The following is a 22,113-nucleotide window of genomic DNA, read 5'->3' as shown; positions in this document are numbered from 1 at the left end:
AAGCACCTTTAATCTCCAAATCTTCATTGCTTTCTCCATCTTCACTTTCCTCAGAGATCGAATCTCTAGTATCCTTCTTCCTTCAACTTCCATCACCCCTTCTTTCCTCTCTTGCCAACTTCCTTCTAATCACAGAGTCATATCCACCCATGATCTCTTCTCAATCACTCTGATCATCATCATCATCATCTTCTTCATCTTCAAGTTCCATCTTCCTGAACCTCACTCCACCCTTAGTTTCCAGACATCTCGTTTTCTTCCTACTTTTGTTTTGGATTCATCTTTATTGTCATTTCTGCTTTTCCTCTCTCTATTATTCAATCACTTTCATCATGTTGATGACGTCAGGGTTAAAAGTCCCTTCCACTAGCCATGGTTGTTCAATGTCAGGCCAACGTTTATTCCCTTTTCCAGATAACCTTGCAATACCATTAACTAAAGGATTACTATTTTCTACTACATCAACAGGAGTAATTACTTTCATAGTTTTTATGTCCTTTTTTCCCCTTGTAACAACTCTTTTATATTCCTTTATTGTAAATTATTTCATTATTTTAGACTATGTAGCCTATAGTTCCCTCTTTTTTTATTTTCTTCCCCAAATTAATTAATTAATCAATTAATGTATTCATCAATTTACTTATTTATTCATTTTATTTTATTTTATTTTACCAAATTATGGATTAGTGGCAATCTTACCACATCCAATCAGAAAAAGTAAATGAAAGTAGTCAACTTCAGAGCAATCCAAAAAATAAAGACCTCTAATCCAGCAACACTACAGCACTCACAAACCCCATTGCTTAATAAGCACCCAATTACCTTAATTTTACAGAATAATGTCAGTACTCGATTTCCCCACTCAACTCTAATCAAACCCACTCATGCACAAAAACTCCAAAATGCAATTTTTAATTACATAAATTGATCAGTCTGTTATGGAGGACTAAAAGTGCCACAATTAAATAAATAAATACACCATTAAATAATTACTTAAATGTGTCATTAATTAATTAAAATTAGAATTAAATACATAAATGTGTAATTAAATGTATCATTAATTAATTCAAATACCGATTCATTTTATGTAAAATACATATATAATTATTTCACTATTTACATTTACATTTCATGATCCTGCATTGCAGTGATTCATGAATTACTTAAAACTGTCAAACTGACCCATCAAAGTCAGTGGGCGGGGCTAACGCGAATCTAGTCTGATCCATTGCTTTGGTCTGAAGTAGAGTAGGCCAACCTGGATAGAGACAATGGAGGATCTCCGTGAACTTTCCAGGGAGTTGGTTAGAGACATTTTAAACTTAGCAGAGGATGTAGAAGCAGGACCTGCTGACCCAGAGCATGTAGCTAGTAAAGCAGAGGAACTTATTGAAGGTGAATAGCGCCACCCAGTGTATTGGAATGTGTTCAGTAGCTCTGCATCAATCCATTATCCGGAATTGATTTGTCTTGGCTTGATGCAGAGGGTAACCAATCAGGCGTTAGGTTCCGCCTACCAACTTTTGATGGGTCAGTTTGACAGTTTTAAGTAATTCATGAATCACTGCAATGCAGGATCATGAAATGTAAATGTAAATAGTGAAATAATTATATATGTATTTTACATAAAATGAATCGGTATTTGAATTAATTAATGATACATTTAATTACACATTTATGTATTTAATTCTAATTTTAATTAATTAATGACACATTTAAGTAATTATTTAATGGTGTATTTATTTATTTAATTGTGGCACTTTTAGTCCTCCATAGTCTGTTGCCAAGTCCTTGTCAAATTGTCATAACATCAAATATGCTAGGCACCCAAAATATCCTCTATGGGAAGGTAAGTTTTGTAAATAGAACAGTACTGGCCTTAATTTGACTTGATCCGTTGCAGCACACTCTGTCGCATGATGCACTCGTCAGCACTTCCTCTCTCTCTCTGTCTCCTCCTTCTTAAAAAAATAAAATAAAAAATAAAATAAAAAATAAAATAAAATATATATACAATTTAAAAATATAAATAAGAGCGTCTGCTAAATGACTAAAATGTAAAAAAAATTAAAAATGTTATCTCTCATATGACAGAAGAACAAAGAAACAGACAATAATTTAGTAGTTTATGCACTCACTGGGTTATTTCAACCATTCAATACACCTCTAGTCACATTCGCTCTAAGAAATAAGCAAACAACTTAACTCAAGAATAGTATAAATAGCTCAATAACATTATTATTATTATTTTTATTTTTATTTTTTATTTTTATCCGTCAACATCTCTCTCTCATTTATCAATTCAATAGATCTCAATCAAATAGTTTCATCATTAAGCAACAGCCTATTTAACAAACAGAACATTCCATTTGTGTTTAAATCTCCTCCTCTCTCCCTGTCTGCTCTGTTCTGAGTCTGCGTCTCCCAGCAACTCAGTGCAGGCAGAGGAGTGGCACATTTGCTCTACGTAACTCTAAAGTCATAAAATCACACGCATGCGTAGTACATTCACCAGTGCGATTTCAGAGTGGAGGGAGCTCTCTCCCAGCTCTCTCCCAGCTAGACAACAGAAAGTAGACAGTCCCGCTGTACTTCCTCTCTTTCCCCCCATAGACAAACAGTAACAATTTAACAGAGCTCACAAAACATAGAACACAAATACTACTTTCTTCTACACACACATACACATACAGTTTAAGAGGCTTATCCCATTCCTATGGACCCCTAAGGCAGTATGCTACCTACATTGCGCCGTATAGTTCCATTGTTCCTAAATTTCTGCTACCACGAGTTCCGCGGACATTCGATGAGCGGTCACATCAATCATATAATTCGTCAACCATAAGTTGAGCGGTAACTTGCAACCGAATATATATACCACAACCTCAAGTCCCCGGGACTTACCTAAATACACCTAACGTGCTTTTAGGATTTTTCGGCCCATCCTAATGATCGCCTCGTTAGAGGGCTTTCCTAGATTCGCAATGTCCTAATTTGTATACATTTACCTTAGTTCCTGACCTTTCCTTCATTGTATTCTTTTTGAATTTTTTCAAGCAAAATATCCCTATAGACACTCCCACCTGTTTGCGTTGCTTTCAACGCAAACAAATTTAGAACGGACTCCTATCCCACAGCAAATAACAGCAAAGCACACACGCAAGTTCTTAACGGTGCATTCATTTAACGCACACACACAGACACACGAACTGACCAGTGCCCAAAGTAGCAAGAAAACTCACCCTTATCTGCCGGACTCTGGAGCGAGAGTAACACGACCCAAATACCTCGTTGCCATTTTGTGGTGTCGAGAAAACTATGCTGAGATGCTGTGAGAACAAGAATTCCGCTGACACTGTCCTTTGATTATAAAGGTTTATTTATATCACAAGATTTCAGCGTAAATTGACAGACATCTGCAGACATCTGGAGAATAACCGGACCCCAATCTGTAATATGTTATTCTGTCCTCTTTTGTTTTAACCAAGTATTTATATCCTATGCCCTATGTAACATAATATGGGTGTTTTCCCATTCAGACCAACCCCAGGAGGCCACCTAACAGACTTCCTCGGCTTTAGGGTGCCCCTATAGAACTATTCCCCAGATGCTCCCTTTAAGCTGAGTCAACATCCTCTAAAACCATTTGAAACCATTAGCAAAGTCATACATTCCTCAGATACCACAGCAGAAAAGGAGGAGAGGAGGGTTGAGGAGGGAGAATCAGGAGATTGGAGGGAGAAGGATTGAGCAGAGGGAAGAGATGATAGGATGGAAGAGGAGAGAGTAGCGGGAGAGAGAGAGCGATCCTGACAAGTCTCCCAGTTCCTGCCGCTGAAAAACATCCCCACAGCATGATGCTGCCACCACCATGCTTCACCATAGGGATGGTATTGGCCAGGTGATGAAGGGTGCCTGGTTTCCTCCAGATGTGGCGCTTGGCATTCAGGCCAAAGAGTTCAATCTTGGTTTCATCAGACCAGAGAATCTTGTTTCTCATGGTCTGACAGTCCTATAGGTGCCTTTTGGCAAACTCCAATCGGGCTGTCATGTGCCTTTTACTGAGGAGTGGCTTCCGTTTGGCCACTCTACAATAAAGGCCTGATTAGTGGAGTGCTGTAGAGATGGTTGTCCTTCTGGAAGGTTCTCCCATCTCCACAGACGAACTCTGGAGCTCTGTCAGAGTGACCATCGGGTTCTTGGTCACCTCCCTGACCAAGGCCCTTCTCCCCCGATTGCTCACTTTTGGTGGTTCCAAACTTCTTCCATTTAAGAATGATGGAGGCCACTGTGTTCTTGGGGACATTCAATGCTGCAGAAATATTTTGGTACCCTTCCCCAGATCTGTGCCTCGACACAATCCTGTCTCGGAGCTCTACGGACAATTCCTTCGACCTCATGGCTTGGTTTTTGCTCTGACATGCACTGTCAACTGTGGGACCTTACATAGACAGGTGTGTGCCTTTCCAAATCATGTCCAATCAATTGAATGTATCACAAGTGGACTCCAATGAAGTTGTAGAAACATCTCATGGATGATCAATGGAAACAGGATGCACCTGAGCTCAATTTCGACTCTCATAGGAAAGGGTGTGAATACTAATGTAAATAAGGTTTTTCTGTTAATTATTTTTTATACATTTGCAAAAATGTCTAAAAACTTGTTTTCGCTTTGTCATTATGGAGTATTGTGTGTAGATTGATGAGGAGAAAGAAATGATTTAATCCATTTTAGAATAAGGCTGTAATGCCCCACCTGGCCTGAATGAAGGTTCTTCACTGCACATCACCACACAGAGTACATTGATACATCACAAGAGGAGAACCCCCCATCCCAAACAATCCTTAAAAGGGCATTGCAGTCAAAAAAGTGACAATTATGATAATACCCTTTTTGTGTAAGAGCTGTCTTCTGATGTGATTTCAGCATTAAAATGGACTCAGTACATCCAATTTCATTGTTTTTCTATGAACAATTGTAACTTTGTGGGTGAAAAACAAAAAAATCTATAGCCAGGAAAAATAATACTGAGAACATAATTTGAGAAAATATAAAACATAATTTGGGGAAAAAATCTTAGATTTTGTAGGGCCCCCATAGAGTTATTTATTAACTATTATTTTACTAGTCATATTGGCAGAACATAGTGCACAACTTTCTCTTGTACACTAAGGACCTGGGGAGGAGTTGTGGGGAAGAGTTGCATGGGAGAAGAGAAGAACGTGCCTATTTAATGGCTAGAAAAACATTTGTAGCTCTCGAAATTTCATTTTTTAAAAGTAGCTCTCATGCTAGAAAAGGTTGGAGACCCCTGATCTAGAGTCTATACCAGATCCTATCCGCCAATCAGAGCTGTGTATGTAAATATCTTTACATTTGTATCAACGCCCACACGATCAGACTGACTATTTCAATGGCAAAAGGAAGCTCAGGGAAATAAATGATAAAAAATATATATATTTTGAGTTATTTTCATAAAATAAATACATATAGTGTTTTATTAGACATACATTGATGATTTAAAAATACAATTAAAAAGACTGCAGGGGGACTTTAAGACTTGTTATTCCAACCCAATGTATGCCCTAGACTGCCTCATAGTTGTCTGCCCTAAACACCCACTCCAGTCCAACCAATCTCTATAGTCCCAGGTAACCTTCACTGTATTGTCATCTACACTGAGTGTACCAAACATTAGGAACACCTTCCTAATATTGAGTTGCACCCCCTTTTGCCCTCAGAACAGCCTCAATTATTTGGAACATGGACTCTACAAGGTGTCGAAAGCTTTCCACAGGGATGCTGGCCCATGTTGAGTCCAATGCTTCCCACAATTGTGTCAAGTTGGCTGGATGTCTGCCAGTGACATGGAATCCATATGTTCTCATTCTCCAGGTCTAAAAGGAGCCCAGTTACAATGTGTCAGTCAGCCCAGTGCCCCACAGCTCCATGGCATGGGGCAAGACTGGACTTATAGGTCTGGCAGTGGACTTTTACAGTAGCATGGGGAGAAAGGGTAAATCTTCGTCCCAAATGGCACCATATTCCCAATGTAGTGCACTATGTAGGCAATAGGGTGCCTTTTGGGACGCAGTCAGGGTAACACTATGATGCTGGAGGGCGTCCCTATTACAGTGGTCGTTGTTGATGACTGACGACACCTGTTTGGCTGCTCAGTGAACAATATTTTTTACAGCTGTATTAACTACCATTTCTCTGGAAACTCTTGTGTTCCTTTATCTTTCTGCATTCCCCTCATATTGTCACAAATAGTCATTCAACAGTTGAACAGCTATGATTCAGTGGAGAGAGAGAGAGCGAGAGAGAGAGAGAGAGAGAGAGAGAGAGAGAGAGAGAGAGAGAGAGAGAGAGAGAGAGAGAGAGAGAGAGAGAGAGAGAGAGAGAGAGAGAGAGAGAGAAATAAAGAGGGCTAGAACGAGAGAGAGCGAAAGCGAGAACGATAACAAGAACGAGAGTGATAAAAAGAGCATGAAAGAGAGAGAGAGAGAGCGAGAGAAGGAGAGAGCGGGTCTCATTATGAGAGCGGACCAGGGGTCGTTAAAACAACAGTCTGCTTTAACTGAGCCTCCGTCTCCCTGCACCTGATCGACCTGCTGCATCACGTGGTTCCGAACGCTTCTCTCTCTGATCTCACTTCAAAGACCCGTGGAGGAAGAGGTAGTGGGAGAGGGGGAGATGAGAGGTGGAGGGGGCTTTGGGTGGGTCGCTGTAGGGAAGGCTACACTCTTAGAAAAAAAGGTGCTAAGTAGAACCATATAGGGTTCTTTGGTTTGTCCCCATAGGGGAACCCTTTTTGGTGCTAGGTAGAACCCTTTGCAGATAGTTCTACGTAGAACCCTCTATGTAGGGTTCTTCATAGAACCCCCTGTAAATGGTTCTACCTAGAGCCCTTTATAAATGCTTCTACCAAGAACCCTTTTATCGTCAAAAGGTTCTTCCTAGAACCCTCTATGAACGGTTCCACCAGCCTTATTAGCCTTTAAAATGTAACTCTTTATGACAATACATTACATACAGTATATCATAAGGCCTTTCTTTGAGGGCTTTCAAAGTGATGTGTAATTCCTATTGGAATCCAGCCAGAGTGAGGATATCCAGCAATTGGAACTTTTAATCACTCGCAACCTGCATTCAGAATGACTGCCAGGGTAGGGAAGATTGATTACCGAGACTACATAAATCATCTAAACTGGAACAACCATCTCAGTAACTGGTGCAATAAGTTAAACTACTAACAGAGTGGATTAGTTTAGAGGGGTGGTTTTGAGTATTTTACTCTACACAGAGAAGAAATTACACAATCACACTCAACTCTGGCTACTCTGGTTAACACCAACACTGGGATTTTTTTACACCACTGAGTGTTAAATTAATTTAACTTCTGAATCAACACTTGGTAAAATTGACCAATTTGCTGTATAGCATACAGTACATTGCTGGTTGACTTATGCTCCCTTCCTTTTTTCTACTCTCTGCTCAATAAAATCAAAGAACATACTAATTTGAAAGACAGAAATCTTGGCAAAGATACCAACTAGGTCAGCACTGTATATGTAAAATGATTAAGGGAACACCAGATACATGCACAAATATTCCCATATAGGTATAGTTTAAAACATTTTCACATTCTCTTATCAGTATCAGATTATCCAAACTCCTGATGTTAAAGTTTACACACTGAGGTTAACACTAATGCTCAGGCACTATTTAAAAGAAATAAAAAAATCTACAATAATAAAGCTTATTCTGATTCAGAAGGGTTCTACTGTATGTAGAATCATTTTTGCCTTCCATGGAACCCGTCTTGCCTCCCAAAGAATCATCAAAGCAACTAGATTCAGCCGCAGGCCGATTTTCTCGGAGCGGATGGTTGGTTGGCCGAAACATAATTATAATTGTACACTGCAAATTGACCTCAACTAAGCCCAAAAAGAGATTGTATTTGAAAATAACTTTCATACCTTAATTACATTGAGACACAATCCCGTTTTTTTTTTTTTTCTCTCCAGGGAATACTTGGTGAACAGATTTCCTAAATGAAACAAATTTGTAGCTGAATTCCTGGTAATTTTAGCATTTCTTTAGTATTTTATTTTTTTAAACTTTGAGGGGCCCAAAACAATCACTGCTGTTGCCGACTTCTGCCCAATGGGCTCTGGTCAAAAGTAGTGCACTATATAGGGAGTAAGTTGCCATTTGGGACAGAGCCTAGGGCAAAGGGGAATGGGGCTGCGGTTGTGGATCACTGGCTCAGTCAGAAAAGGCCACATCCCCTGTTCTGTCCCCGGAGTCTAACAAATCACTCAAGCAGATAGAGAGGGCAGGAAGGGCAAACGCTCAGGTAAACAGACACTTACTGAAGATCAGCACAGACAAGACGACAGTCTAACAGTGTGTGTGTGTGTGTCTTTGTGTGGTGGGCGGGTGGAAGCGAGGGAGGGAGGGAGGGTGTGTGTTTGCGTACCTACCTACGTGCTTGTGTGCATGCCAGCGTGCGTGTGTGTGTGCACTCTGTGCGTGCGTGTTTGTGTGTGTGTGTGCGTGCGTACATCCATGCATGTGTGTGTGTTGCCACAGACCTCATTATACAGCATTAGACTCAGACCTCCTGCTGGTTACTTCTCACCCAGCTGTGAAGCAGATCTATAAAAGCAGAGTGACCCACAGACCTAGAGAGCGTGACTCATGTGACATGTGACCTCTGAACCACAACAACAACACACACAAGTTTTCTCACAAAACTATGCATTCCAAATGATACACTATTCCCTATACAGGTGTGCTATCTTAATTTGACCTGTTTTTTCATAGCAGGAAAATAATCCTGCAGCAACAGGAAATGTTAATTATTATGATGATATTTTTTTTAGGGGTGGATACATTTTTCATTAGGGCAAATAAAGTCAGACATTTTAAAGGGGAAATTATCAACTTTAGAAGCCTTTTTAAACCTTGAATACTGGGGTCTTGTCAAAAGTAGTACACTATATGGGGAATAGAGTGCCATTTGGGACGTGGTTCTGTTTCCTCAATACAGATGAAGTAACCATGAACGTCCAGCCCGACAAGTTGACCAATAAGTATTCCACTGATAAGTCATTACATTCAGCTTACCTATAGTGCCTAGTAATGGGGTGTTGACTGACCACATGCTCCAGTCATCTCTGACCCCTTAAAGGTAAAAGTTTACAGAGTGACCCCTCACCCCTCCTTACACCCCCAGCTCTGTATGAGGGGTGTAAACTAAACACCCCTCTGTGCACCACCGAGAATACCAATCCACTGTGACCGTAAATCACTGACCTGGTAATTGGTAGGAAAACAGCGGTCCAGCAGTATATAACCTTTTATGTGTCGTCTCAGCTATTTATTATGGTGGTAATGAGTCTGTGCGTGTGCGTGTGCGTGTGTGTGTCTGTGTCAGGGCTGATTTGGCAGAGGGCTGGAGGAGGGTTGATGGTGGATGATGCTAATTGTCCTCGTAGACCACACAAGCAGTGCTGGACAGTATAAACCTGGTTAGGGGCAGGCAAATTAAGAGGTCAGTCCATAATGAAATCACAACCCAATGTCATAAAATAATCCAAATAATTGTATGAGTTGTGATTGTGTGACATTTCCCATATCCTGCTTGCTGTGGGGTAAGCTTACTCCTCGGTCAAGCTGTGCATCTGTCTCTCTAAGAAAAAAATCAAAAACTCTCAGTAGATTTAGCAGCTTTACTGTGGGGATCACGGATATGATGCATTATATTCTGTGCCAGCCATGCACATTGTAAAGCAGAGAATGTTATACAGAGTTATACAGTGTTGAATGTACAAAATCACAGGACAGTCAGTATTATAGCAATATCGTACCACTGTGTCTGGGTGGGCTAGAACCGAGGCCAGATTCTAACTGGAGAGGGTCCAGCCTCATTAGCTCAAGCTAAAGCCGCTCTTTTGAAGCCATGTTCAGTGGAGGAGAGGGAGATTGAACTTTCAGCTGAAAGTGGCCTGACTACAGCACCGCAGCATGACCTGATTGAACAAGAACAGAGAGGCGAGGATCTATAACTGGCCAGCGTTGCCAATGGTCTTTGTTCCTCTGTGTTAGCAGACAGGGAGGGAGTATCGCTGGGGCGTATTGATGAGCGAGGAGCGAGCTCGCCAGGACTACAGACTCACATGCGGTCGAACGCATGCATTTGCGTGAATATACACGCGCGTGTACGCAGACGCATGCACGCACACAGACACACACATGCATGTAAGTGCACACAAACACGCAAATGTGCATTCACACACACACATGTACACACGCTGGCAAAAAACATCAGCCACTGTGTTTCTCCACTGTGGTGTGAAGGCTCCCTTTATTTGGCTGCCCTTATCCCAGTGATAGTGCTGGGTCGGTGTCTATGTGTCTTGTCTGGCTGATTGTCTAACCCTGAATAAGGCAATCTCTGCCTTGTTCAACCACACTGGCACACTAAATGAGAACCAGCTACTGTGGGGGGCCAGACGTCCAGACCTGCCAGCGATTTTTGCATGACTCTGTGTGTGTTTATGCATGTGTCTTCCCACTGGGCACACACTGTTTGAATCAACGTAGTTTCCACGTCATTTCAATAAAATGACGTTGAAACAATGTGCAATAGTCATTGATTTGACGTCTGTGCCCAGTTGGTTGTATGTACTCCGTAATGAAAGGATCGTCTCTCAGATACAGAAGCTGTGGTTTAGTCAGACAGACAGACAGACAGGCAGACTGAGACAGACAGACAAAGACAGACAGACAGACAGTTAATGTGCCAGGCTGTGTGGGGAAACACAAACACTGGTTGATCGTGCACCAGGGCCCGTATTCACAAAGCACCTCAGAGTAGGAGTGCTGATCTAGGATCCGATACCCCCTGTCCATGTGATCCTGGTCATTATGATCCAAAAGTTAAAACTGATCCTAGATCAGCACTCCTACTCTGAGACACTTAAGGAATACACGTTTTCTCTACTGTGTCCATCATCCCAGCAACAGTGGTATGTGACTGTGAGACAGCATCTGATGTTATCTGTATGAGGAGAAACAGGATAGGAAACCGGATCACTTTGAGGGCTATGTGTGATGTGGTGCTGGTCGCTATTAGTACTGTTTTACTGTTTCCACCCCTTCACACCTGTGGTGTATGGGGGACAGGTGTGTGTCTGGGTGTGCGTGCGAGCGGGTGTACAGTATGTGTGCGTGCGTGCTTGCATGCCTTTGTGTGTCTGCGTGCGTTCATGCATTCGTGCATCCGTGACTCGAGGTCTCCTGCTATCTAGAAGTCCCATTGACTGTGAGTGTTCAGGGTCAAAGTGCTTGATGCAATCAGCTTCGTAGAATGAGCCTTTCATTTTCCCCCATTAAGCACTAATTGACAGGCTGCTGAGAGAGAGGGAGTAGGGAGAATGAAAAAGAGAGCAAGAGAGGGAGAGGGAGAGAGAGCGAGAGAGAGGGAGAGAGAGAGAGAGGGAGAGGGAGATTGAGAGGGAGAGAGGGAACGAGAGAGCGAGCACGAAAAAGCGAGCGAGAGAGGGGGAAAGGGAGGGAGAGAGAGAGGGAGAGCGAGAGGGAGAGAGGGAGAGTGAGAGACAGAGAGAGGGAGAGAGAGGGGGAGAGGGAGAGAGAAAGAAAGCCCAGCAGTGTGTGTTAATCAGTGGGCCGAGTAATAGCAATCTGTATTTTAAGGGCCAATCTAATTAGACCGTAACGATGGGCTATGATTACTCTATTAGCCTGTTAATGCCTCATTCAGACCCACTCCGGCCACACACACGCACAGCCAAACACACATTTTATTGACAAGAGAGAAATGTCTCTCTTTCAGGTGGAAGGACTGGTTCACTCATAGTTCAGATAATTCAGATAAGATAACTAGAGCAGTCCACCATGGTTTATAGCCGGATGATAGTGTCATCATGACAGTAGACAGCGGGATCCTACTGTCACTGTAGGGCCTATGCTCAGTGGCTAAATGTAAATGTTATCGCCCACTTTGAGTGAATGACAGGCCATTGGTGACCATTGGTCAGCTGATGTCCCCTAACCGTCACTTAGCCTGTGACAGCTGTTAGCTCTCAGACAAATAAACGTTGATTTGATTTGATTTTGATTTGTGAACCGGCTTATATCATCATGTCATTAACACTTTACTTAAAAGCAGGTATAATGCTTTATAATGCAGGTATAATGCTTTATAATGCAGGTATAAAGCTTTATAATGCAGGTATAAAGCTTTATAATGCAGGTATAAAGCTTTATAATGCAGGTATAATGCTTTATAATGCAGGTATAATGCTTTATAATGCAGGTATAATGCTTATTATAAATATGTGTGAGCCTTCATAATGTGTTATAGTAATGTCAAAGCCAGAGGCATCCATATGACACAATGGGAAACTGAAACAGAGGGGCACTGTTCCTCTACAGGAGTTGGACAGAGAAAGCTTACTCCATAAATATTGTGTTTGTTGTTCTGAGGTTTAGATATAGTCCTATCTATATAATGACCAGCCCTAAGGGCAGCCTTAACTTCACCGCAACTCACACTCTCTCCTTTCCCTTTTTTTTCAGATTTGTAGATCAGTATCAAAGATCATTGAGCCATGCATTTCAAAGAGGCTAGATTGATTACAGTCCGAAAAGACTAGAGGCAGAGTTTGCCTTCGGGTTGAACAGGGTCTAAGAGGAGAACCTGGTAGTTTAGACATGGCTGGCGAGTCCACTCTCTTTCTCATTTAGGGATAGAAAGAGATGATTGGCCGAGGACATGCACGGCCATGGACACAGCTGTTGGAACTATAGTGAAGAGAGAGAGAGAGAGAGAGAGAGAGAGAGAGAGCAAGATGGAGAGAGAATAAATAAATAAAGAATGAAAGAAAGAAAGAAAGACGGTAGAGAGGGAAAGGGAGAGATTTTATTCAGATTCAGTGGTGCTGCAGCACCCTCAGCACCCCTACTTCCCATGGCTATGCTCCACCAATTATACATTTGTCAACTCAATACTTCCTATAGTCCCTTTAAAATGTTGTGTAAAATAGCAGGATTTTAGCTTTAAAGCTTCATCAACAAAAAGTCTCTCTTCCCCATGACAAAATGTGTAGAATTGCAGGAAATTAGCTTGAAAACTACAAATTGTTCCTTCCCAGGGCTCAAGACTTTGTTTGTTCGGCCATGCACTGCCAAAGTCATAGTAAAACGTATTGTGTGCTATTTTTATCTCACTCGAGTTGATTTCTGATTATGAGGGGGTCCCTGATGAATTTGCTATTACAAAAGGGGTCCCCGGCCCCAAAAAGCATGAGAACCCTTGCCCTACTGGGAATTACGGAGCTGTCTTCCATGTGCACTTCTAATGTACAATGTAGACATAAGACCCATCAACAATGAATTAATACAGTCTTTATTAGTCAATGACTAATCATTACAGTCCTAATGAGACATTGATTAAAGGCAGTGAGGGAGTGGCGGTAAGGGTGGTGATGGTGGTGGGGTATCTTTAAGACATTATACACAATGGATTGGATGGTGTGAGGTGAAGCTGGGAACCAGGGTCCATAGGACTCTGGTCAAAAGTATTGCACTTAATAGGGAATAATGTGCCATTTGGGAATCAGAGGATGTGTGTATTACAGTAATTGACCAGTAAAAACAGTTAGTCAAGGGGATTTCTCAACATCACATTTGCTTTTTATTGTATACCCGGGAAATTCTGGGATGAATAAAAATTCTGAAAAAAACCTACCAACCTTTTGAAAACCACCCGTCATATGGGCACTGGCATATGTGTGAGCAGCTACGTGGCCTATTATGTTGCTCATTAAATAGCCTACCTCTCAATAGGCCATTATTTCCCCAGTAAAAACAAACGGCAGCCCATTTCCCTCCATTTACTTCAGAGAGCTTGGTAGCATCCCAAATGGCACCCTATTCCCTATATAGTGTACTACTTTTGACCATGACCCATAGGGACCCATAGGCACTATATAGGGAATAGGGTGCCATTTGGGACTTAGGTAGGAAGTGTGTTACAGGTAGGAAGAAAAGCGCTGAGTAATATCCTTTAATATTCTTGATGTGATGTTTTAAATAGGAAGCAGGTTGTCGTGGGAGACAGGAAGGGGCGGGGCACAGGTGTGGTGGGAGCCAATGTCTTTTATGACTTGGGTTTCCTCTGAACGCTTGCCAACTACAGCCCCCACAAGCCTCCACAATCTACCCCCTGGTTACACATAATAGAGCCTGTGCTTATTATGACGTTAAAGTGGAAAGGGAAACTAATTGTTTTTGGTCTGATGATGGTAGTTAGGGCGAGGTGTCAATGTTTTTTCATACCGGATAGGCATATAGCTAGCCTTGATTTCGAGCCTTCCTTCCAGTAGCTGAGTGATAAACGTGGACGGCATCATGAGACTGGCATACAGCAAGACGCAGACACACAAATAATCCTCCTTTTTTTTCTGGAGTCTTGCCTGTACCATAACCCAGCCATTCAAAACAATCCAATCTTGACCAGTGCCCATGTCTGTCAATCATAGTTATACCATGTCTTCAGATTTTGTCACTGCGGGTTATTCTTTACAACAGCCTTGTTCATGCCCTGGCCTAATGTCACAAGGTGACATCAAGCCCTGATGACATGTGGCATTCTGTAAAGGTCACGTCAGCCATCTCAGCTACGTGTGTCTGTACAGTAGTGGCACCCGTCATATGGGCACTGGCATCAGCGATTACCACAGCCCACAGGGTGACTATGGTCTTTTTAGGGAAGTGTGTGTGTGTGTGTGTGTGTGTGTGTGTGTGTGTGTGTGTGTGTGTGTGTGTGTGTGGTTGTCTGATCTCTGTATTGGTGGTGTGGCTATACGGAATAGGATTGATGTACCATACATACTGTAGGCCTATGACTTCCTGTGTTTCAAGGATCCTATAGCCTACAATATCAACAGTTCTGTCAGTCATCATAATGATTTCCCTCAAATAGATTATTCGTGTATTTAAATACATTGTACATCATGAACCAGATGAGGGTTCCTATTTTATGTAATTGAATTGTGAGGGGATTAGACAAAAACTCAATACAGTATTTCTACAAAACATTCCTCTCACAGTTGACTCCTGTGAAAGCCCTTGGGAGATAAGATATAGATTGTATTTATTTTGTGCTGACATGCAGTCATACTGCTCTGTCGTCCACATGATTTCCTCCTGACAACAACAAACCATATCAGAAATACTATTTTCCTGAATCTTGAATGATTTTGAGATTTGAAATTGGGATTTCTTCTATAGATACAAAATACATTACAATAGGAGTTGGGAGAGCATGGCACTTGCAACGCTAGGGTAGTGGTTTCGATTCCCGGGACCACCCATACGTAAAACAATGTACACATGACTGTAAGTCAGTTTGTATAAAAGCGTCTGCAAAATGGCATTATATTATGTTATAGGAGCGTTATGAAGTGACTTGTAAACTGTTGTTCCTTTTGACATTCTCTGTTTTTTTGTTGTTGCAACAAACCATTTCCTCTGACAGGCCACAATGTACCCCAAGTTAGCTGTACAGTACATCTACAACAGTATGGATATTATTGTAGAGACAAAGGCTTAAGGATGTAACCTAGGAGGTAGCCTAACCATGATGCCACCGTGCAGGTGTTTGTCCTCAGCAACAGAGACAGTGTAGCCTAACCACTGGCTTAACCGCCAGCCTCCTTAGTGAGGGATGGGACCAGTGCTGAACAAAGAGCAGAACAAATGAGAGTGCTACACAGCTTTGGCAGCCTGGGGAGAACAGCTTTCCAGACAGAGACAGAGATGGAATCCGTTCAGCTCCTGTTAAATGGGGAGATAGCTAGCTAGCCACATAGGCTGGTTTACTGCCCCCCTGTTATGTGTCTGAGACCCCCCAGGCTCAGCGGTGCTGAGGCTGACTGATGCTGACACGGTTTATCTGGGAAGGGTAAGGGGGAATGGGAGGGGGCATAGCCGCGGGAAGATGTTTGGGGGTGGGGGTGCTATGATTCTTTCGCCCGTGAGGCGCAGAATATTTTTTTGTGCCAGCGCTACAGATGGCAAAATCTGTCCGCTAATACAGGAATAGACCAACATTTTTGTTTTATTCCGATTTTTCAGGGGGTGCTGCAGCACTCTCAGCACCCCTACTTCCCCCGGCTATGGGAGGGAGAGAAGTAGGAGAGGAGGGGGAGGCAGCATGTGTACAGGGTGGTTGTGATGTAGATGTCTCAGATGTGCACACATGCAGGTGCACACACACGCACGCACGCACACATACATACAATCGTCTCAGTCATTAAAAGTGCTTTTTAGGCCAGATATAGCCTCAATCTGGGGCTGGGAAACTGTCCCTAACATGGAGGTTGCCTGGTTCAGACAAGCGTTGACAGGATATGGAGGAGGGAGGATGGGGAGGGAGAGTCTACAAAAACAGGGACAATAAACCACCTGAAAATCAAATCCCATTCCTCTTATCATGGTGCCATTCAGAGACGCTTATCTCTCCAGGTAATGTGGTTATAAATTCAATTTCAGGCCCGAGATTTCATTGTTTACTAATGCCTGCATGTTCCGGGCCGGGGAGCGCTGAAAGCCCGGCAACGCTCAATGCGTGTCGGGAAAACTCATTTAGCCTTCCGCGAGGGATGCAAAAAAGGCGTGAGGAACATGGAATGACCTGTCACTTCCCCAAGGACACTGAGTGGCTTTTTGCTATTTGTGACCATGTTTTATTTAGCAACCATTTTGTCCCTATTTGGCTCCTCATTAGGCGCTCGTAGCTCAGCTGATGTCAGAGGGGACGCCAACCTGTCATGTATTTTGTCCTTATGAGTGTCGCTGATGTGTTGTGTAATAGGTTCCTGAGGGAAGCAGATAGGTGACTACACATGCTGCAGGCCCCTAATAGGCTCTCAGGTTGAAAATCTGTGTGGCTCACTTGGTGGAGCATGGCACTTGCAACGCCAGGGTTGTGGGTTCGATTCCCACGGGGGAACAGTATGAAAATGTATGCACTCACTACTGTAAATCGCTCTGGATAACAGCGTCTGCAAAATTACGTGAATGTAATATGGCTGGTGTGATACTGTGACAGTGTTTTTAATGGTGATGAGTAGGCCTACTGTATGAGCCTTTGTTTTTATTCATATCAAATGTATTCATTTTTATTTATGTCATTGCTATTGTTCATACTGTACATTCCCTCATGATTGGCTATATTATGGGGTTCTCTTGCCTGGTTGTGTTGAGGCATAGAGGGAAATGTGATGCAGAGAGATAGCCATACCTTTCTACATGTGATTAATGGCTTTCAGGAGTAAATCACCTCATCCACCTGGTAAAATGTTGATATAGTATACCTCCCTTCCCAGCTGGCTGCTTATGGCCATGAACCATCAGTGAAACCCAATGGGCCGGGTGGGCCGGGCTAATGTTCCCATTGACAGCCTATGATGTAGGCTCACTGACAGGGTGGTGGTGAATGTGTGGGGGGTGGGGGCGGTGTGTGTGTGTACTTGTGTTCATGTGTGAGTGTGTGCACTAGCATTCAAGCATGTGTGTATGTGTGTGTGTGTGTGTGTGTGTGTGTGTGTGTGTGTGTATATTAAACCTGAAACCTATTTGACACTGAATATTCTAATGACACACTCTTCCCTCCTCCCTCTGCCTTTCCTCCCCTTGCTGGGTCAGTAGGTAAGGGTAAAGTCCTGTATGACTCCCAGGCCCCAGTGTGTCCTGTGTGCCATGCTGTGTTACGACCAGGTGAGCTACAGGAGCACATGGAGCAGGAGATGGGCAGACTGACACAGTTACAAATCAGGTAGGCATATAGAACACTGCACAAACTGTACTCGATTGTTCTTTACTACATACTGTAGTTGATTGTTTACTTTCTTTCCACCTCCCGTCTTTCTTTCTTTCTTTCATTCTTTCTTTATTTATTCTCTCTCCATCTTGCTCTCTCTCTCTCTCTCTCTCTCTCTCTCTCTCTCTCTCTCTCTCTCTCTCTCTCTCTCTCTCTCTCTCTCTCTCTCTCTCTCTCTCTCTCTCTCTCTCTCTCTCTCTCTCTCTCTCTCTCTCGCTTGTTTAGTGCTTCCAGATGTGGTTGTGATTATTAATATTTACAGATAGCTGGAGGGCCCCTCCATCATATTTCCTGTCTCCTTTGTCACTGGAGTATAATGTTTACAAGGTGCCTCATTTTTCTCAGCATATTTCATAACGGCCCTCCTGCCCCAGGCGACACTTCCTACAGCTAGGCCAATATAATGCCTCTATAATGCCTGCTCTCAACCCCCATAATCAGCTAACATGCGCATGCACACACACACAAATAAATACACACACACACTACCTGCTTAGGCCACAAGAATGATTCGTCCAATAAAGACATTACTTGCCAAATCTGCTTAACAACCGTGCTGAGGACAATAATGGCTTCAAATTAAACATGGCCCTTGGATATTACGTGTGTGTGAGTGTGTGTGTGTTGTGTGCGTTTGTATGTGAACCTTGGATATTAGATAGACTATCTGTACCACTGGCATGGAGAATAAGCAACAATAAACAGTGTCAATGTTCAATATTGTAGCATCTGTTTCCTGTCTGGGCACCCTTTAAATGTTCTCTCTTACTTCCCTTTGATAGTATTAATTCAGTGCAGAGGGACCATCCATTAGGGGCTTCCAAGGTAAATAAAAGCACTTATGGTCACACATACATACATATTCCCACACAGACACACACTCACACATGCACACATACACACACACACACCCTGTCCTTTGTGCTTTGTCCACAGTCCCTCTCACTATCTCTGCACATTAAACGTGAGGGAGGATCCCCCACCTCTTCCCCCTGCCCACCTGAAGACCCCCACTCAGACAGATACCAGGTAGGTGCTTCACTGCACACACACACACACACACACACACACACACACACACACACATACACGCATACACAAGCATACTTATTTGACGGTTCTTTTGTGAGTAGAGTTATCTTCTCTTCTTATTCCACAGACGTTTCTTCGTGTGAGGACCAACAGACATACAAGACTGAATGGTATGTGGTCAGAAATACATGTGATTTCAAAGACAGAGCTGTTGTTGGTTCAGATGGGTGGGGTAGTTGGGTTGCTGCTTTTGCAATGGGGTAATTGGCTGTAAAACTATATTCAAAGGCCAATCATCGGGTAGGATATATTTATGGAGATTTTTAGAAGATGCATTAAAATGGGGGCAACTGAGCAACTAGTATGACTGTCCCTACAACTGTCACTGAGAGAACTGTCCCTTTTTGACCTAGCACCCACACGAGCAGAGGATCTATTAACCCTTGACCTTTCACCTCTTGATATGTTAACAGTCGATGACCTCTGCTGGTGCAGGTGCTACGCCAAACCCACCCCATTTCGCCCCCACAACGGAACCCCCCTAACCCCAGACAGCACACAAACTGGTAAGAGACACGAGCCACAATATGGCCAACTTTATACCGCAATACTTACATTGAGAGCTATTCTCACAGACTAGACTCACAGACTATTTTGTTTATAAATTATACATTTTGGGGAACAGACTTACGATTTTCAACCATAAACACATTCATTAATTTTACACAAGAGCAAATGATTTGCTACATTGTAGCTTGTAGTCTGCTGATTGTTGGCCATATCTTACCTGTGCAGTACACGTGTATAAGTAGCTACTTCTGAAACCATGGTTTGTCCAGTAGCCAGTAGAGAAGCCTACCACTCCTCTTCCTCTATCTCCAGCGTGAATAGGTTTCAGTTGGCTTTGTTGAGGTCTACTAGCTTTTATTACAGGTTATACAGTACAGTATAATGCGTTTCTAAAGGGACGTTAGGGAGAAGATTGGCCTCTTCTAGCTGTTAATCAGCCTCTCTTTTTTTGTCCATTTGACAAGAACTGCATCCCAAATGGCACCCTATTCCCTATATAGTGTACTAATTTTGACCAGATCCCTATGGGCCCTGGTCCAAAGTAGTGCACTATAAAGGGAATAGTTTGCCATTTGGGACGCATCCAAGGCCTTCATCTATTACCATCTCCTTAACCCTCATTATCCGGGTGGGTCATGGTTAGTGGCTCTCTGTCCCCGGTGGCTACTGTCATCCTACTGAAATTACGCTCTCCTAAAAGTTAATGTCCCCATAGGCAATCTGCAGTTAAGAAAACGATTTAAAAAAAGGAAGTCCACAGTTGTTGTTCTACTGTGTTACGTTTCTTATTGTGTGTCTCATTGAGCGTGTGGGGTAGGGTGTGTGTGTGTGTGTGTGTGTGTGTGTGTGTGTGTGTGTGTGTGTGTGTGCGCGTGTGTGGTGTGTGGGTGGGTGGACGTGTTTAACTATACTTGTGGGGACCAGAAGTCCCCACAAGAATAGTAAACAAACAAACATTTGACCAACTGGGGACATTTTGTTAGTCCCCACAATGTCATATGCTATTTCTAGGGGGTTTAGGGTTAAGGTTTGAATTAGTGTGAGGGTTAGAATTAGGTTTAGGTTTAGGGTTAGGAGCTAGGGTTAGGGTTAGGGTTAAGGTTAGGGCTAGGGTAAGGGTTAGAGTTAGGGTTAGGCCCTGTATAGCTCAGTTGGTAGAGCATGGTGTTTGTGATGCCAGGGTTGTGGGTTCGATTCCCACAAGGGGCCAGTATGAAAAATGTATGCACTCACTAACTGTAAGTCGCTCTGGATAAGAGCGTCTGCTAAATGACTAAAATGTAACTGTTAGGGAAAATAGGATTCTGAATGGGACTGCATTGTGTGTCCCCACAAGGTTCGTTATACAAGACTGTGTGTGCGTGCTTGTGCATGTATTCCAGTCTATATTTATCATTAGGATCCTCTGTCACATTTACCCCCATTGTCAGAAAGCAGAAGCAATATCTCTCTACTTTACGTCCTTCCTTCGGGTCTTTATGTGGGTGTTTACTGTACCATGTGTTGCTAATTTACTCCAAATAAGGAGTTGTGCAGCCAATTGCTAATACTTAGCTCTACAGATATATTCTAGCTAACCCTCTCTGCATGTCTGTCTATGTTGGTTTTCTTTCAGTCAGGATCGGCAAGCTGAAAAGGAGGAAAGCTGACGAAGGCCAGGTATGTTCTTAAATAGTAACTGCCATTGTATTGTAGGCGACAGCAGCAGGTAGACGTTTATTGTCATGAGTGTTGTCCTGGAGGCAGAACTGCGCAATTTCCCCTTAGATAGGTCAGCTGCAAAGTCAAAATTGGCTATATAAAAAAAATTCATGAAAACAAAAATGTGCTTTTTGTTCTTAATTTAAGGTTAGGGTTAGGCATTAGGGTTAGCAGTGTGGGTAAGGTTAGGGTTAAGGTTAAGGTTCGGTTTTAAATCCGATTTTATGACTTTGTGGCTGTGCCAGCTAGTGACCACTGCAGAGCTGCCTCCAGAACAAGATTCATGATGAAAAACGCTAACCTGCGCGACAGCAAGCCTAGCTATTCCTTGGCAGCCGTCATATTGTATACTGTACTGGATGTCTTAGAAAGATTGATGATGGATATGGCAGGTGAATTGGTCTGGAAACCGGGGTACAGAAATATTCCGAGGTTAAAAGAGTGTTGTGCCCACCTGTGCTGAAACCCCTAATATTGTTTACTGCCCATTAGGCTCAGTGTGGCCATGTGGAAAGATTATATTTATACTGTACCTTAGGTTACCCCCAGGAGATACATCAGTGACAACCAAGGACTATGAGATATGTATTTGCGTTAAGAAAAAAATGGTGTGTGTAAAATGGTGTGTGTCTGTGAGTTTGTGTGTGTCTGGCTGCGTGGCTTCATCATGCATACGTGTCTGTGTGTGTCTTTTCAGGACATTTTGGTGGACCTGGGAGGAGAGGTGGAGAAGTGGAGTGAGCGGAGGAGGATACATATGACATCCATGCTGGGGGGGTTTAAAGGTAAAATAGGCAGATAGGGTTCCAAAATTCCTGTAACTTTCCCAAAATTCCCAGGTATTCCAGAAATCATATTCCTTCATAATTCCAGGAAGTTTCCAACCAGG

At 42.8% G+C, this 22,113-nt stretch overlaps 1 protein-coding gene across 1 annotated transcript in view; it reads left to right on the top strand.

Annotated features, from left to right (window-relative positions):
• The window catches only part of LOC311130196 (E3 ubiquitin-protein ligase RNF220-like), a gene marked incomplete at both ends in the record, with an annotated part of 46,312 nt that overhangs the window by 15,511 nt on the left and 8,688 nt on the right, over positions 1–22,113 (top strand). Inside the window, 6 exons of the mRNA XM_084162893.1 lie at positions 17,747–17,876; positions 18,704–18,746; positions 18,858–18,950; positions 19,081–19,123; positions 21,139–21,182; positions 21,922–22,009. Coding sequence (XP_084019019.1) covers positions 17,747–17,876; positions 18,704–18,746; positions 18,858–18,950; positions 19,081–19,123; positions 21,139–21,182; positions 21,922–22,009 — 441 coding nt within the window. The remainder of the gene's footprint in view (positions 1–17,746; positions 17,877–18,703; positions 18,747–18,857; positions 18,951–19,080; positions 19,124–21,138; positions 21,183–21,921; positions 22,010–22,113) is intronic.

Source organism: Coregonus lavaretus (genome assembly GCF_964263955.1).
Source record: "Coregonus lavaretus genome assembly, chromosome: 6".
NCBI classification, from domain to species: domain Eukaryota; kingdom Metazoa; phylum Chordata; class Actinopteri; order Salmoniformes; family Salmonidae; genus Coregonus; species Coregonus lavaretus.
This window is presented reverse-complemented; position numbering and strand designations above follow the sequence as displayed.